Source organism: Haematobia irritans, chromosome 1, assembly GCF_050003625.1.
Source record: "Haematobia irritans isolate KBUSLIRL chromosome 1, ASM5000362v1, whole genome shotgun sequence".
Classification (NCBI taxonomy): domain Eukaryota; kingdom Metazoa; phylum Arthropoda; class Insecta; order Diptera; family Muscidae; genus Haematobia; species Haematobia irritans.
This window is the reverse complement of record NC_134397.1, coordinates 16,218,858-16,235,410: the sequence shown is the minus strand read 5'-3', so window position 1 is coordinate 16,235,410 and position 16,553 is coordinate 16,218,858. Positions and strand designations below refer to the sequence as shown.

The 16,553-nt window shown below is 33.5% G+C and overlaps 4 protein-coding genes and 1 long non-coding RNA gene across 5 annotated transcripts; 2 read left to right on the top strand and 3 right to left on the bottom strand.

Moving 5' to 3' along the window:
- Positions 1-504: 504 nt before the first annotated feature.
- Positions 505-927, bottom strand: LOC142237662 (uncharacterized). The gene is made up of 2 exons (XR_012722542.1): positions 775-927; positions 505-718 (listed from the first exon to the last, which is right to left on the bottom strand). It is a non-coding gene; the product is annotated as an uncharacterized LOC142237662 (long non-coding RNA).
- Positions 928-2,513: 1,586 nt separating this feature from the next.
- LOC142220344 (uncharacterized) lies at positions 2,514-5,132 on the top strand. Its single transcript, XM_075289431.1, has 6 exons — positions 2,514-2,779; positions 2,846-3,624; positions 4,243-4,304; positions 4,383-4,455; positions 4,689-4,799; positions 4,869-5,132. Exons 1-6 carry the CDS (start codon positions 2,585-2,587, stop codon positions 5,020-5,022), a joined length of 1,374 nt encoding a protein of 457 aa, XP_075145546.1. The 5' UTR covers positions 2,514-2,584; the 3' UTR covers positions 5,023-5,132.
- A 236-nt stretch (positions 5,133-5,368) lies between these two features.
- On the bottom strand, positions 5,369-9,665 carry LOC142220343 (uncharacterized). The gene is made up of 5 exons (XM_075289430.1): positions 9,447-9,665; positions 7,905-9,160; positions 5,897-6,031; positions 5,719-5,829; positions 5,369-5,655 (listed from the first exon to the last, which is right to left on the bottom strand). The coding sequence occupies exons 1-5, from the start codon at positions 9,591-9,593 to the stop codon at positions 5,556-5,558; spliced, it is 1,749 nt and encodes a 582-aa protein (XP_075145545.1). The 5' UTR covers positions 9,594-9,665; the 3' UTR covers positions 5,369-5,555.
- Positions 9,666-9,800: 135 nt separating this feature from the next.
- Cpsf100 (cleavage and polyadenylation specificity factor subunit 2) lies at positions 9,801-12,420 on the top strand. Its single transcript, XM_075289428.1, has 4 exons — positions 9,801-10,023; positions 10,090-11,013; positions 11,074-11,785; positions 11,845-12,420. The coding sequence occupies exons 1-4, from the start codon at positions 9,875-9,877 to the stop codon at positions 12,313-12,315; spliced, it is 2,256 nt and encodes a 751-aa protein (XP_075145543.1). The 5' UTR covers positions 9,801-9,874; the 3' UTR covers positions 12,316-12,420.
- Slu7 (Pre-mRNA-splicing factor Slu7) lies at positions 12,416-14,569 on the bottom strand. Its single transcript, XM_075289429.1, has 4 exons — positions 13,839-14,569; positions 13,546-13,774; positions 13,308-13,491; positions 12,416-13,248 (listed from the first exon to the last, which is right to left on the bottom strand). The coding sequence occupies exons 1-4, from the start codon at positions 14,434-14,436 to the stop codon at positions 12,502-12,504; spliced, it is 1,758 nt and encodes a 585-aa protein (XP_075145544.1). The 5' UTR covers positions 14,437-14,569; the 3' UTR covers positions 12,416-12,501.
- Between the last annotated feature and the right edge of the window lie 1,984 nt (positions 14,570-16,553).

The following is a 16,553-nucleotide window of genomic DNA, read 5'->3' as shown; positions in this document are numbered from 1 at the left end:
TGTTGGAAACAGTACAAGTACTGTATAAACTATTCATAGCAATAAAAAAATGCTCCTATAAGTATTCTTTAAAAATATTTAAGTTATGAAGTTGTCACCTCGGATAAAAAAGAAAAATACCAGAATTGTATATATTTTTTTCAAACCAAAACATTTTTTTAATCAATTGAGCCCTCTTGGACCATATATTGATAGCTTTGAAATAAACTACAAAGTACTAACAAATATGTAAAAAAATCAGAGAACGACCCTGCCAACATTTTTGGAATTTGACGACACTTCTGAGAATCTCCACCACGTCGAAAACAATCGTATACGATATCAAAAACTCGTCGGAAAAGCGCCGTCACTATTGAGAAGTTGTACCACGCAAAAGTTACTACAAAAAGGTTTCGCATGAGTGCAATTATTAGGTGCCTTTATAGATCAATTTAGAACGACGCCAATAAGGGACCCTCCAAACAATCAGAAAAAGTGCATTTTAAGATAGTTGTAAAAGAATCATTGTGGTCGAGTAAAACACGTTTGTTTAGATATTTATTAATTTGTGTAAACATTTACAAATTCTTAAAAATATAACATTTATACCACTATCACATTACATTTTAAATAATTTTTGGCATTAATGATGATGTTGAGTTACAAGTAGCGAGTTACATGTTGCAGCGTCTATCAACTAGTGTTTTTATTTGATGGAAGCAGCATGTCTGTAAAATATCTGAAAAACAATCACTTTATTCCATTTGGAAAATCAAAAATTGTTCACCAATATACCTTTCGCAATTTTAAGTGTATAATCTATGTTTTCAGAACTTTATTTTCGTTTTTATTTAATTAAAATATAACAAGCTGGTTGCGCTTGGCGTTTCACAAAAAATAAAATCGTAGTAGGGATGGCAAAATACTTTCATGTACTTTTTGATGTACCTTTTCATGATGGTTGAAGAGTCTGTGGTAACGATGAGGATGAAATGGAACTTTGAAATGCTGGCAGGGGAAGAGCAAGAAAACAAAAAATATTTGCCCAAACCCTGTCAACATTTCAAAGTTCCATTTCATCCTCATCGCTACCACAGATTCTTGACACTATAACAATTGCCAACTGTGATGGGGGAAGCGTATCAAAAAGTACAAAATGTACATGAAAGTATTTTGCCATCGCTATTGTTACAAGAGCTATTTTATATTTTGTGAAAGGTGAACAATTTTCGAATTTCCAAACGGAGTAAAGTGATAGTTTTTCAGATTTTTTTCCAGACCCGCTGCATCCATCAAGAATAAACACTGATAGACGCTGGATCAGAATTGCAAATTATAAATCAACATCGTTCCTTTTTAAGGCATTATATTCAATGTGGTTTTATTCGTACAAATGTTATACCTGGAATAATAAATAAATTGTTATTCAAATTAATAAACTTCTAAACAATCGTATTTTACTTGACCACAATGATTCTTTTACAAGTATCTTAAAATTTACTTTTTCTAATACAACATTCCCACTAGACACGAAATCCTCCTAGATCTCAGTAGATTTGCAATAGGTAAATATCAGCTGGCTCGTAGAGGACCCCAACAAAATCACTTGCAAAATCCCCTATACTGCCTTGTACAACTGTGGTACAAAAATGCGCTTTTTGCAACCCTGCTCCAATTTTCTTTGTAGATGAATTTGTGTGTGCGTGTGCACCATACGGGTTTGTGTTTGTATTGATATATTTACAAACGGCTGTTAAATCCTCAAATCTACGAAATCTCATTATTTTGCCAGTCCGAACATTTGAAATTTGTAAAGAGATTTTGGTTCTAAATAGCGAGATTTCGTGTCTAGTGCGAACGTAGTATAATAGTTTGAAGGGACTCTTATTGGCGACGTTCTAAATTTATCTAAAAAGGCAACTAATAATTGCACTCATGCGATGCTTTTTTGTAGTAGCTTGGCGTGATACAACTTCTCAATAGTGGCGGCGCTTTTCCAACGTGTTTTGGATATCGTATACGACTGTCTTCGACTATTGTTTCAAACAATATCAAAGTTCCATTTCATCCTCATCGAGTTTTGGATGTCGTATACGATTTTTTTCGACGTGGTTGGGATTCTCAGAAGCGCCGCTAAATTCAAAAAATGTTGGCAGGGTAGTGGCGTTTCCGCTAAACCAAAGGTATGATAAATTGGCTGCAATTTATGCGCTTTACAGACTAACAGTTATTCCGGACGGAATGTCGGTGTTTGTAAAGAATCTTACAGTGTGTCGGCGATGACTAAATAATCGGTAAATGTGTTATCGATCCCATAAGCATGCAGAAGTATCGATTATGCCTTCGGACTTAACTTATAATGTGCACAATATATGGGATATATTCGACACGAGCACTGTCGTCCGGAATAACTGATACTCTGTAAAGCGCATTATCGTTACTACTTGGTAATTCTATCATGTATGACACTACTTAGATATTTTTGCATTGTTCGGGGATTTGAAGAAACTCCGTGGTTTGTTGGGAAAGTACTATTGGCAACTCTTGCTGGATCCTAACACCAAACATTGAAGATTATTCCGTGTTTATAGAAATAATTAAAAATATGGCGAACTTAAAAGAAAGAAACGAACGAAAGTGTCGACTTTGTTTAGTAGATACAGAAATAGAAAAAATGCATGATCTTTTCTCTAAGACTGAGTCTCCCGATATGAAAAACAATGACGATAGTGTTCCTCAAGGGGACGAATTCACCAAATTGCCACTGTTTGCAAAGGTTGAATATTGTTGTGGAGTTAAGGTAAACGAAAGTAAGGCAATTTTGAATTTATTTTGTTGCTAATATCTCTTACATGTTCCGTTTTAGCTACTTCCAAAGCCACAAATGCCGACCAAAATTTGTATTAAATGTTTGAACATCATAAATATGTGGTCTAACTTTCGACAAATGTGTCGCAATTCACAAGCATTTTTGGCATCCCAAATGCATGTAGTTCTGGAGGAGGATGTGGTTGCAAGCAATATTAAGAATTTACAAAAAATGCGTACAGAATTACTAAAGAAAACCACAGAGAAACAACCACAATTTAAAAGTGTCAACAAAAAGCAGGATAAAAATGCCGAAATAATGACTATACAGTCATCGGATTCACAGGTGGATATTGATTATATTGTTGAAGAAGTAGACGATGATGATGATGATGGTCATTTCGAAGTTCACAATGAACCATGTTCAGATGATAGTGGCGACGCTTCTAATATTGAAACTAAAAACTTTGATATTTCAAAATTGGATCAAAGTGACATTTCAGAAATATTGTCTGCCGATGACTATGCAGAAGCCTTTGATTATTTAAATGCCGACAATGATGATGAATTGGAGAAAGTTATTGAACATTGTGCCACAAAAAATGTTGCTCTACAGACATTGAGACGTAAGGCTGTTGCATCTAATATGAAAGAGAAGACATCAGAACAAAAACCGAAAAAACCACCAAAATCGACTAGAAAGATAGATTGTGAGACAAAAAAATTAATGAAACCATCTATGTTTATGTGCAACATTTGTGGAAATGTTTACAGCAAAAAACCCTTATTCCAATACCATATGCGTATGCACTCCGATGTTAAACCATATCAATGCGAGTGAGTAGAAATTAATACTATTAAGGTGATAGGTTTGTTATTTTGAGTAAGCTTATATGTTTCATTTGTTCAGATTTATACCTGTCTTACACTGAGCTTGCTTTTGTCCCATATTTACGGAAGTTTTCTAGTTTAGAAATTCAATTTCTTAGATGTATTCTCCAAAACTCCATCTGCTCATGTTGCCTCTTAAATGAGGATATCTTCAGAAACTCACTATGGGTCTTCTCGGGCCGTGTAATTCTACGAAATCAGTAGTGTCTCCTTCTATTGTTCTACTTGTTCCTTGCCTCGGCCACCTACCACATCGTTATTATTGTTCTTATAACAATGTGTTGTGATATCATCCATTTTGGTACCTTATGTCCAAATCTCATGTCATTCTGTTTTTTGGCGTAGTTCTACTTGTCATGCTTATTTCGAAACAAGGTCTCTACACCCGTTCTAAAATTTTCATAACTAACTTCTTTCCAATGGTATCCAGACCAGTGACATATAAGGATTTAGACTTAATTCCAAGTCTACTACCCTTGGGGATGATATCCAGTATTTTCGTGCAATTTCGGTATCAATACATACATCAAACTCAGTTTTCTATTTTATTATGTTTTTTTTCAGAATTTGCAGCAAATCATATCGTATTATGAGCGATCTGCGAAATCATATGTATCGTCATACAGGTAAGTTATATTTGGGGAATTTAATGAATTGTTTATTAATTTTTTTACACAATTTTTCCAAAAACATTTTGCTTACAGGTGAACGGCCGTTTAAATGCAAATTCTGTGATCGCCATTTCATGGATAGAAGTTCAAGACATCGTCATGAAAGGTACATAATCATTTTTATGCCGATTTACATTGTAGCCTTATTTAAAATTTGTAAAAAAAGAACATTCCAAAGAAAACGTTGAAAGTTATATAAGGCTGCAATCTGAATGAGAAAATCGTCTCCAAAGTGTGTTTTAATTTTAATTAAATTTAACGTTGAAAGTTATATAAGGCTGCAATCTGAATGAGAAAATCGTCTTCAATGTGTGTTTTAATTTTCATTTGTATTTACAGAGTTCATACCAATTCCCGCCCTTATACTTGCAATGTCTGCAATAAAAGTTTTACATATTCTGCTATTCTTAAAAATCACATGAAACTACACACAGGAGAAAAAGATTATATGTGAGTATAAATTTTAACGATTGTTTTAAGGTGAAAAGTGGATGTAACATTTTTTATTTACTTTTATAGTTGTGCAGTCTGCAATAAATCCTTTACATTGGCCCATCAGCTAAAGGCACATATGTTAACTTTGACCCATCGCCAGAAAGAAGCAGCCTTTGAAGCCGAAGGTTATAAAGTTATATTTGAGGCTGTCGAAATGACAAAAACAACAAAGAATTGAAGTTTAAGTAATCGTTTTTAGTTGTAAGATTTGTTTGAAACCCATTTTACAAGAAAATTAAAATAGATAAAGAAAAGATTTTAATACATCGGAGAATATGAAAATTTTAATCATTACATATTGTTAAATTTTCTCCAAAACAATAGATCAAAACCATCAAAACAGACGACGTAGTGATGACAATAAAACTACTCTAGTCAGTCGATTGCCGAAAACATCTGGAGTTCTATGGAGAGCAATCGTTTGTTTTTTCCTAAAATATGTTGACAAGTCAAATTCGACTTCAAAATCAATTTGCTTGCAAATCGAGTCATATTTTGCTCGCAAATATCAATCTTAGCAAAAGTTTAATTTGTATACAAAAAATTTATTTTATGCATTATCCTGCATAGAAGTGTTACCTCACACTACTGTTCTTACTATAATACTAAATTGCTTATATTGTAATATTAATTTTAATATTTCTTGTTACCCATCTATGAAGTAGTGTTTGAAAAGTAACGAGTAGTCAAAAGTAATCAAGATTTACAACGCTACCATGGACGCCCCTCTTCTACAGCTTTGTGTAGACTTGTATTTTTATGAGCTTTTAATTGATGGGCTAATTTAAACGACTTCGAACAAAGATCACATCTAAAATACAAAGTGGATAAGGTTATCATAGAATTTGATGTAGTAATTATTCATCTATCTTACCTATATGGCCGCTCACCAGTATGAACTTTAAGATGGGCTTGCAGTGTTGTAGCCAACGCAAATGATTTTCCACAACGTTCACATGAGAATGGTTTCTCATTAGTATGTATTCTGTATATAGAAGAAAATGAAAATATAGTTTTTCTACATAAAAAAACGAAAAACTTTTATCAATAACCTTTCATGTCGTATGTGTGTACTACGATCTGCGAATCGTCTATTACAATATTTACACTCGAATGGCTTTTCACCTGTGTGTGTTCGCATATGGGCCTGAAGATTACATGCTGTTATAAATCTTTTATAACATATCCTGGAAATTAAAAAAAAAACATGATTATACAGGAAGTATTAGTAATTCAAACAACGCTACGTTTTTGATGCGAATATAATTTTTTATTTAGTAGGTTAGGTTAGGCTATAAATAATTATGGACTAATTTTTGCTTGGTTTTTAAATAGGAAAAATTTGCTCTTCGAAAAGGCTCCGTAAGGCTAATTTGGGGATCGGTTTATATGCGGGCTATATATAATTATGGACCAACATGGACTAACATCTCATACCAAATTTCTACCGGATCAAATTAAATATGGGGATCGGTTTATATGGGTGATATATATGCTTATACTAACAAATTTTAAACGAAGTTTGCTCTTCAGAGAGGTTCGTCAACCACGGTTGCCACAGTTGGTAGAATTCAACATAAAAATGGTAGATTTTTTACTGCTTGGTAGATTGGTAGAATTCTTGATGTTTTGGTAGATTTTGCAAGATACTCCTCTCCAACTAAGGGGTAATTCACAGATTTTCTATAGAAATAATTTTTTGAAAAAAATTTCTACAGAAATAAAAATTTGACAAAATTTTCTATAGTAATAAAATCTTGACAAAATTTTTTATAGAAATAAAATTTTGACAAAATTTTCTAAAGAAATAAATTTTTGACAAAGTTTCCTATAGAAATAAAATTTTGACAAAAATCTGTAAAGAAATATATTTTTGACAAAATTTTCTATAGAAATAAAATGTTGACAAAATTTTCTATAGAAATAAAATTTTGACAAAATTTTCTATAGAAATAAAATTTTGACAAAAAATTTTTTTGAAATAAATTTTTGTCAAAATTTTCCATAGAAATAAAATTTTGACAAAATTTCCTATAGAAATAAAATTTTGACAAAATTTCCTATAGAAATAAAATTTTGACAAAATTTCCTATAGAAATAAAATTTTCTATAGAAATTTTGACAAAATTTCCTATAGAAATAAAATCTTGACAAAATTTTCTATAGAAATAAAATTTTGACAATATTTTCTATAGAAATAAAATTTTGACAATATTTTCTATAGAAATAAAATTTTGACAATATTTTCTATAGAAATAAAATTTTGACAAAATTTTCTATAGAAATAAAATTTTGACAAAATTTTCTATAGAAATAAAATTTTGACAAAATTTTCTATAGAAATAAAATTTTGACAAAATTTTCTATAGAAATAAAATTTTGACAAAATTTTCTATAGAAATAAGTTTTTGTTGCTTTTGATTTCAGCTTAAAACCATGCATTGAATAAACTACAAGTGTAGCTTAACCAACAGAGGAAAAGAATGTTTGTCAAATTTATTTGGGCAAAGACATTCCTCATCAGCATCCTCTATTTGCAGCAAAACTATCAACCAATTATCAGAATAAATTCAGTCAGTTCATTAAACCCAACAATGAACCACACTTGAACCTTCCGAAAAAATGTTTTACATTATAGCCGACTTATGCCGAAATAAATTCGTACAAACATATCTCTTTTTCCTTTGCCACCGTCAAATCATCGATTTGAGTGCAGTTGGCTGGGTTTATTTTAAGCGTGCTTCCACTTTTGTTCATTCGTTTTGTTTTGTTATAGTTGGTTTTGTTCTTTAATCATTGTTGAACAAAACCAACAATAACAAAAAAAAAAAAAGAATGAAATAAAATTTTGACAAAATTTTCTATATGAATAAAATTCTGACAAAATTTTCTATAGAAATAAAAATTGTGCCAAATAAGATTTTGGAATTTTAGATCTTCATGTTTATTGGTGTGTCGGTCTTTTGTAATAACCACGATGAATTAATGATAAGTAGACGATACAAAGCAATTTTTGAAAATATTCAATTTTTTAAAATTTGAGATAATTTCAATACTTACTCGCATTCATGTGTTTTTTCTTGTCGGTGTATTTTCATATGTATATTCATTTGTTGGCGTGTGGAAAAACAATTTCCACAAATTTCACATACATTGGGTGTTGTATTATTTAGTGAGCGTTCCGAACTGCGATGTTTTTGTTCCATTGACATTATAGACTTTTTCGCACTTCGTACGACAATATTCTTGGATAACTTTTGCAACGCATTTTGGTTTTTTGTTGTTGACGAACCCAGTTCGGATTTTAACGTTGAATTGTTATCTTGATCACTTTGGCACTCATCAATAATGTATTCATCTATTATATATTCGGAATCTATGCTTTGTGAGTTATTGGAATTTTCTTCGTCAAAATCAATCTCTTCTTTGGTAACAACCGTTGAAGTGACATAGCTTTGATTATCATTTAAATTATCTGTATCTTGGTTCTCCTCCAATTCATGTTGTAAGTCTTGATGATCATCTTCGACAGGTGCGAAATCAATATGGTCATCTTCACACTCATCTTTAGATTCCCGATCATTCTGGTTTTCATTATCGTTATTTTTCATTGTATTTATTATGTAATAGAGGTCTTTGTCGTCGTCGTCATTTTGATCTCTCATATTTGATCCTTGTGGTGACATTTGTTCATTGAAGGTGCCATTTTCATATTCATCGCTAGCATCATCATTTTCAAGCATTGAATCGACAAGAAGTCTACAAACAATATTGTCTGCATGGAACTTAATATTTTCATATCTTTCTCTAGCATCTTGTTTTTCTCTGGAGGAAGCATTTTTAGATGTATTATTGTCTGAATCATCTTCCTCTACGACCATTTCCTTATCCTCAGCCCCATCGACTTCATTTCCCAAGAGTTTTTCTGGTTTTTGTTGCTTTTCATTTAAGTTTTCGTTAGTTTTACTCATTTGTGGCTTATAGATTTGACTCGGTTTGTGATCATTATTTTTACTACGGACTTCTGTCGTTTTTCTTTGCTCGCCGCCGCCATCATCACCGTTATCAATTATTGAAGATTGACCCAAATCTTCGTTTTCTTCATCATCATATAATAGCTCATCTACGATATCTTCTTCCAAAATATCCATGGAACGTTCTTTTTTGAATATGTTGCTAGCAGATTTTGTACGCTGTATAATTGTTTGGAGATTTGCATTCGACTCTTGGCACGTTCTCCGAAAATAGACCGCATATTTGAGAATCTTAATGCATTTCTCGCAAATCTTGTCTGGGAGACCATCATTGGGCTTCATCTGAAAGATTTACATGCTTGTAGAAAATGAAATAAATTCGATTTTGATGGATTTTTTTTAATGTTTATAGACAATAAAATAATTTCTATTTCGGACATTGAAATACGACACTGGACAGATGGGGCATAAATCTAAGACAATAGCCACCAACACCAATGGTCTCAAATAGTCTCAATGTTTTCCAGTTCTTGCAAACATGCGACTACCACCGATTTGTGGATTTAATCACAACTTTGAAATCTCGAAACAATTTTCTATGTTAACTCATCTAAACAAATACACCTACAAATACACCGGATGTAACTAAGATGTTTTTTGCCATTCTATTCCCCTCTCTAAAGATCGGCTGCAGCTTTCTATTCTTATCCTTGTTTTCTTTGCTTTCCTCTCGAAGGCATACGCGACAAATATTCCATGTTATGTTAATTTCCATATTTAATGTTTAGAATTTAATGTTTAGAATTTTTACAAGCCAAGCAAGCACTCAAAACAAAACTATTGTGAATGTATATATGACAGCCAAACCAGTGTTGCCAACTTTATTTTCACAAACATTCTGCATGTTTTCGCTGCTTTCTTTTAATTGTCCAATAAATATTACGGTGGAAGGTTATGTTTGACCGCAAGATATCATTGCATTGTGAATGTTTTTCGAAACACCGGATTTTGTTTACATTTATTTTGTGGTGGTCGACTTTCAGATACTGCTAAAAAATGACTTCAATTATTAAATTACACACAATATCGGGGGCAATGGATGAATCTCCACCATGTTATATATTGCAAATTGATGAAGTAAAAATCATGTTGGATTGTGGCTGGGACGAAAAATTTGATGCCAATTTTATAAAGGAGGTAAAAAGGTCAGTGAAGTAGTGTCTCCGAGATCTCATTGGAAATTGAAATAATACAATATTGCTATCCTGCAGGCACGTACATTCCATAGATGCCGTATTGTTGTCGCATCCAGATGTCTATCATTTGGGGGCTCTGCCTTACTTAGTTGGCAAGTTGGGTTTGCATTGTCCCATTTATGCTACTATTCCAGTCCATAAAATGGGCCAGATGTTTATGTACGACCTGTATATGTCCCATTTTAATATGTATGATTTCGATCTGTTTTCCTTGGATGATGTTGATGCCGCCTTCGATAAAATAATACAACTCAAGTATAATCAAACCGTTTCGTTGAAAGGTAAAGGTTATGGAATTGCAATTACTCCATTGCCTGCGGGTCATATGATTGGTGGTACCATATGGAAAATTCTCAAAGTGGGAGAAGAGGACATAGTGTATGCAACCGATTTCAATCATAAAAAAGAACGGCATCTAAACGGTTGCGAGTTGGAGCGTTTACAAAGGCCATCTTTGCTTATTACGGATGCCTTTAATGCCCTGTATCAACAAGCTCGGCGTAGAGCGCGCGATGAAAAGTTAATGACAAATATTTTACAAACACTTCGAGGGAATGGTAATGTTTTGATTGCGGTTGACACTGCTGGGCGGGTGCTTGAACTAGCCCATATGCTAGATCAATTATGGAAAAACAAAGAATCGGGTCTGATGGCCTACACACTGGCACTACTGAATAACTTTTCATATAATGTCATTGAATTTGCCAAATCTCAAATTGAATGGATGAGTGATAAGCTTATGAAAACATTTGAAGGGGCCCGTAATAATCCATTTCAATTTAAACACATGCAGCTTTGTCATAGTCTGGCTGAACTGGCTTTATTGCCAGGACCTAAAGTAGTATTGGCCAGCGAGCAAGATATGGAAAGTGGTTTTGCGAGAGAATTGTTTGTACAATGGGCTGGTAATCCCAATAACAGTATAATTTTCACTTCAAGGTAAGCAAGGGAATAAAATCGGTGTAAAGAAAGATGTGGTAATTTACTTCTCCATTACAGAACATCTCAGGGAACATTAGCCATGGATCTAGTTGACAACCATACGCCCGGACGTAAAATCGAACTTGATATCAGACGTAGAGTTGAATTGGAAGGTGCCGAACTCGAGGAATATCTGCGTATTCAAGGAGAAAAAGTAAATCGTTTGATAGTTAAACAAGACGTCGAAGAGGAGAGCAGTTCCGACTCTGATGACGATATTGAAATGAGTATTATAACTGGCAAACATGATATAGTAATAAGGCCGGAAGGGAAACAACATACAGGATTCTTCAAGTCGAATAAGCGTCATCATGTTATGTTTCCATTTCATGAGGAAAAGATAAAATGTGATGAATATGGAGAAATAATAAATTTAGAAGACTATCGAATAGCTGATATGGCATATGAATTTAGTATGGAAGAGGCCAACAAGGAAAATGTTAAGAAAGAGGAAATCAAAGGCGAAAAAACGAAAATAGATGAAGATGTCCAACTGCTGGAGAAGCCAACGAAATGCATCAGTCAACGGAAGACCATAGAAATTAATGCACAAATACAAAGAATTGATTTCGAGGGTCGATCGGATGGTGAATCCATGCTAAAGATTCTCTCACAACTAAGACCTAGACGGGTTATTGTGGTTCATGGCATGGAGGATGCTACAGAAGCCGTGACCAAACACTGTGAACAAAATATAGGAGCACGTGTCTTTGCTCCACGCAAGGGAGAGGTGAGTGGGTTCTCATTTTAAATATTTGAAAATTCTAAATATTTTAAATTTAATTCCAGATAATCGATGTCACAACGGAAACTCATATTTACCAAGTACGTTTAACTGAAGGTCTTGTGGCTCAATTACAATTTCAAAAAGGCAAAGATGCCGAAGTTGCTTGGGTCGATGCCCGTATTGGTGTACGTACACAAGCAATTGATGCAACACCATCACAAGGCAATGAAGCCGACAATGATGTAACTGAAGCCACACAAGAGGAAAAAACTTTGACATTAGAGTCATTGGAAACCGATGAAATTCCTGTGCATAATTCTGTCTTGATTAACGAACTCAAGCTATCCGATTTTAAGCAAATCCTTATGCGTAATAATATAAATTCGGAATTTTCTGGTGGTGTCTTATGGTGTTGCAATGGTTCGTTGGCATTGCGACGTATCGACACAGGAAAAGTAACAATGGAAGGATGTTTATCTGAGGAATACTATAAAATTCGTGAACTTCTATACGAACAATATGCTATTGTATAAATTTCTAATGATTCCTCATGATTTTAGTTTTATTCTGTTTTTATTGGTAAGATTTGCTCCATACATTTGGAACGATAAAATAAAGAAAAAATGTAAAAAATTAAAGTTTTTGGGAAAAAGCGAGTACCCTTCTATATATTTAAATTAAAAAAAAAACATACATGAACATTGTCTATTGGCTACAACTTAATTATTCATAAACTGCAACATTGGATCCTCTTCTCTGGTTCGTTTACGTTGCCATTCTTCAATGTCCTCTTCAGTGGGTGCCTTAACATCATACATGCTATTGTATGGTCTTTTCCTATCGTCTAGAATTTCGGTAGTAGATGGTTTATCTTTCTTTTCTTTGGTTTCTATCTCATTTCTTTTCTTAGATTTTGCCAATTTCTTTTCTAATTTTTTCAATTTCTTTGCACGTTTCTTTTCCCGTTTTTTCATTTTCTTTTTCAGTTTCTTATTCTCTAAAGCCGCTTTCTGCAATTCCTCTTCATCTTCCGATGATGAACTTGAACTAGAGGACGATGAATCGTCTGAGTTTTCATCCTTTTCGGAATCCTTGATAGTAGAAACAATTTCTTCGTCCGTATGTTTTTCTGTACTTGTTGGTGTGGTCGTTGTTTTTGTTAAAGAATTTTCTTGATTTAGATCTGGTTCTTTCATGCCTACACAGTAGGAGTTTTTAATAAAAGATTTACAACATCTATAGCCCCAACGCCCGCCATTATAATAACTTCCCCAAACTGTTGTGTGGTTATTAATGTACACATCCTCTTCATATATACTGCGTGCTTTAGGTTTTTCCATACCCTTTATGACTTTTCCACTTCTTGAGTATTCGATATACTCCTCAGTTTGTGCCAAAAGTAGTGATTTTGGCGGAGCTTGTAAATGCTCATCTCCACCATATTTTTCAACAATGTGATCTTTTGTCTAAAAAAGAAAATCAACGAATTAATTTACCGCCTCCATTCCTAATGATTACTACTTACACTTGATTTGAATTGTTCTTTCTTTTTTTCATATTCCTTTTGGAGCAATTCCAATTTAGTGGGCTCAGCTAATAAATGGACATCAACTCCTTTACCATGGGCTTCCCATGCAAATAGCTGAGCAGTAGCATGTTTTGTGGTATCTCCAGAAAATCGTACAAAGTTTTCTCCGGCAAATTCCGCTCTATTATGAAAAGAATTGGGATTATATTTCCATGCTGTTTTATATTATACTTACTCTTCCGATGGGACTTTAGGATTTGGATTATCGCGCATAGATCTTGTTTTGGGGTCATAGTAGGCACTGTTCGGATCTAAATTTCTCAAATACTTGGCAGTGTCTTCTCTTATACGTAAATTTCGCACAGTAATACGTTGTTTTGAATCCACTTTTGTACCAGGCATATCGACTTCGTCTACATATTTGTCCTCATTATTGTCATCGTCCGATATTTCTGCATCAGGATCTAAGAAATTCCAAGGAATATTCATAAGCTGCGTAAACAAACCAACAATCTATAGAAGACATACCATTTTTCAATTTTTCTGCCTTTAACTGGCGTTTAGTCTCTTCCACCTTTTCATATTCCTCAATAATTTCCCTATGGTTAGCTGGATCATATGAACTCCAACGATCCCGTTTCTCATCATAGTTTACTGCAACATCTTTAGCTATGAACTCATCGTGAACTACAATAGATTCAGCATATTTGGCTATTACTTTGCGTGGTCTCTCCAAGCAATCTTTTCGCTTGTGTGTCATTGCACCACAATTTTCACATGCTCCTTTTCGAAACTTGGTGACCAATCGTGACGTATCTACTCCTCTTGGAGCCTTTCTTTCCAGTTCTCCTCTATCCTCTTCTCTTTGTGGCCTTTGATGCTTCAAGGTTGGCCCCTGAGCCCCATAATACCAAGGAGCATTAGAGATATATTGTGGAATATGAGGATTGATGTCACGACCCTCTTCATCGACCGCTGCTGGAGCTGTACCAGCTTTACGGGCTTCTTCCAGCTCTTTGGCCTTTCGCCAGTCTTCTCGAGATTTCTTTTTGGGTTCTTCATCTTCCAATGTTTCTTTACTGTGTATAATTTGTGATACTGGATTGCGTACCGTTTGGGAACTCATTTTGGATTTTTCTGAAGATATCTCCAAATTAACCAAAACAATGCAAACCAAACGTTGCCAGATTTCTTAGATATGCGTGTTTCTTTGTTTTATGAAGACGTTGGCGTTGAAGCGGTTGGCGTCTACCAATTGATGAAAGTAATATTTCAACGATTATAAATAAAGTTAATTGTATATAAATATTTTATTAGCCAGTAGAATATATTACACAATCACGTTTTTCATTAAGTTCTTTTTCATATCAAATTTCGTTGCCAAATTATATACAGACACGTAATCATGCCAGCATTTCAAAGTTCCATTTCATCCTCATCGCTACCACAGACTCGTAAATGTCACCACAACCAACGCGAACTGTGATGGGGGAAGCATATCAAAAAGTACAAAATGTACATGAAAGTATTTGGCCATCACTACTGTTAGAAGAGCCATTTTATTTTTTTGTGAAACGCCAAGCGCAACCAGCTTGTTATATTTTACTTAAATAAAAACGAAAATAAAGTTTTGAACACATAGATATTACGCTTAAAATTGTTAAAGGAATATGGTGAACAATTTTCGACTTTCCAAATAGAATAAAGTGATCGTTTTTCAAATATTTTTCCAGGCACGCTGTCTCCATCGAAAATAAACAAACTGGCTGATAGACGCTGCAATATGTAACTTGCTACTTAAAAGTCAACATAAATCTTTTATTAATGCAAAAAATTATGTTAAATGTGATGAGATAAACCGAAAAATGTTATATTTATAACCCCCATTTTCATGAAGCTCCGTTAGTGCTCCGTTAACTAACGAACTTTTAAACCATATTACAGACATAGCTGTCATCTTGCCTATATATTCCACATACCAGTTAGGAACATAACTGGCGAAAATTTTTTAGTTAAAGTTAACCGGAGAGAAGTTATTTGCAATTTACTTTCTGTTAACTGGGAGTTAAAGCCTAACGGAGCTACATGAAATTGGCCGTAAGAAATTATAAATGTTTAATCAAATCAATAAACATCTACACAATCGTGTTTTACTTGACCACAATGATTATTCTACAATTACCTTAAAATGCACTTTTTCTGATAGTTTGCAGGGGTTCTTATTGGCGTCCTTCGAAATTGATCTAAATAGGCAGGTTGGCAGGGAACATACTTGCAACTTGTAACTCAACATCAATCTTTTATTAATGCATAAAAATATGTTAAATGTGATGTGATAGTCGTATAAATGTTATATTTATGAGAATTTATACATGTTTAATAAAAATAATAAACAAATAAACAATCGTGTTTTACTTGACCACAATGATTCTTTTACAACTTTCTTAAAATGCACTTTCTCTGATTGTTTGAAGGGGCTCTTATTGGCGTCCTTATAAATGTATCCAGAAGGGCTCCTAATAATTACACTCATGCGATACTTTTTTGTAGTAACTTGGCGTGGTACAATTTCTCAATAGTGACGGCGCTTTTCCGAGGAGTTTTAGATATCGTATACTACTGTTTTCGACGTAGAATCGCCCCCAAATTCAAAAAATGTTGTCAGGGTTGCTTGCAATGACTACATGTAAACGTATAAAGAAAATACGTAGCAAAACGAAAGTGGGAACAGACTTGATCGTGGCCTATACCGATTGCTGGTAATGCAAAGGAGATTACCGATACAAAATACGCCAAATTAACTCCAATTGATTCAAGGCAGCGTTGTCATTTTTTTATACAAAATCCTCAAAAAATCATCCAAATTGAAATTTTTATTTATTTATTTACTCAAATATTCTGTAATACAAAGCCAATAGATGCCTATAAAAATATATTACATCATAACAAAATTACTGAGCCATCGATATAATGTAAACAAGTTAATACCTTAAACTAAGAAGAAACTAATTTAATTGGCTCCCCAGCCGCAAGAGTAGTAGTGACTATTAAAATAGCGATGAAATAAATGGAAATAAATGGAAATTTTCGCAGTTTATTTTAGAAATTTTTAAATTTGAGCATATTCTTTTACTCATTTGATATGTTAACTTTTTAATTTTGCATTTATCACCATTTAACAGGAAAATATTCATTAAAAGTGGCTACTACGTTCAATTTATACAACTTGAAACCATGCAAAAG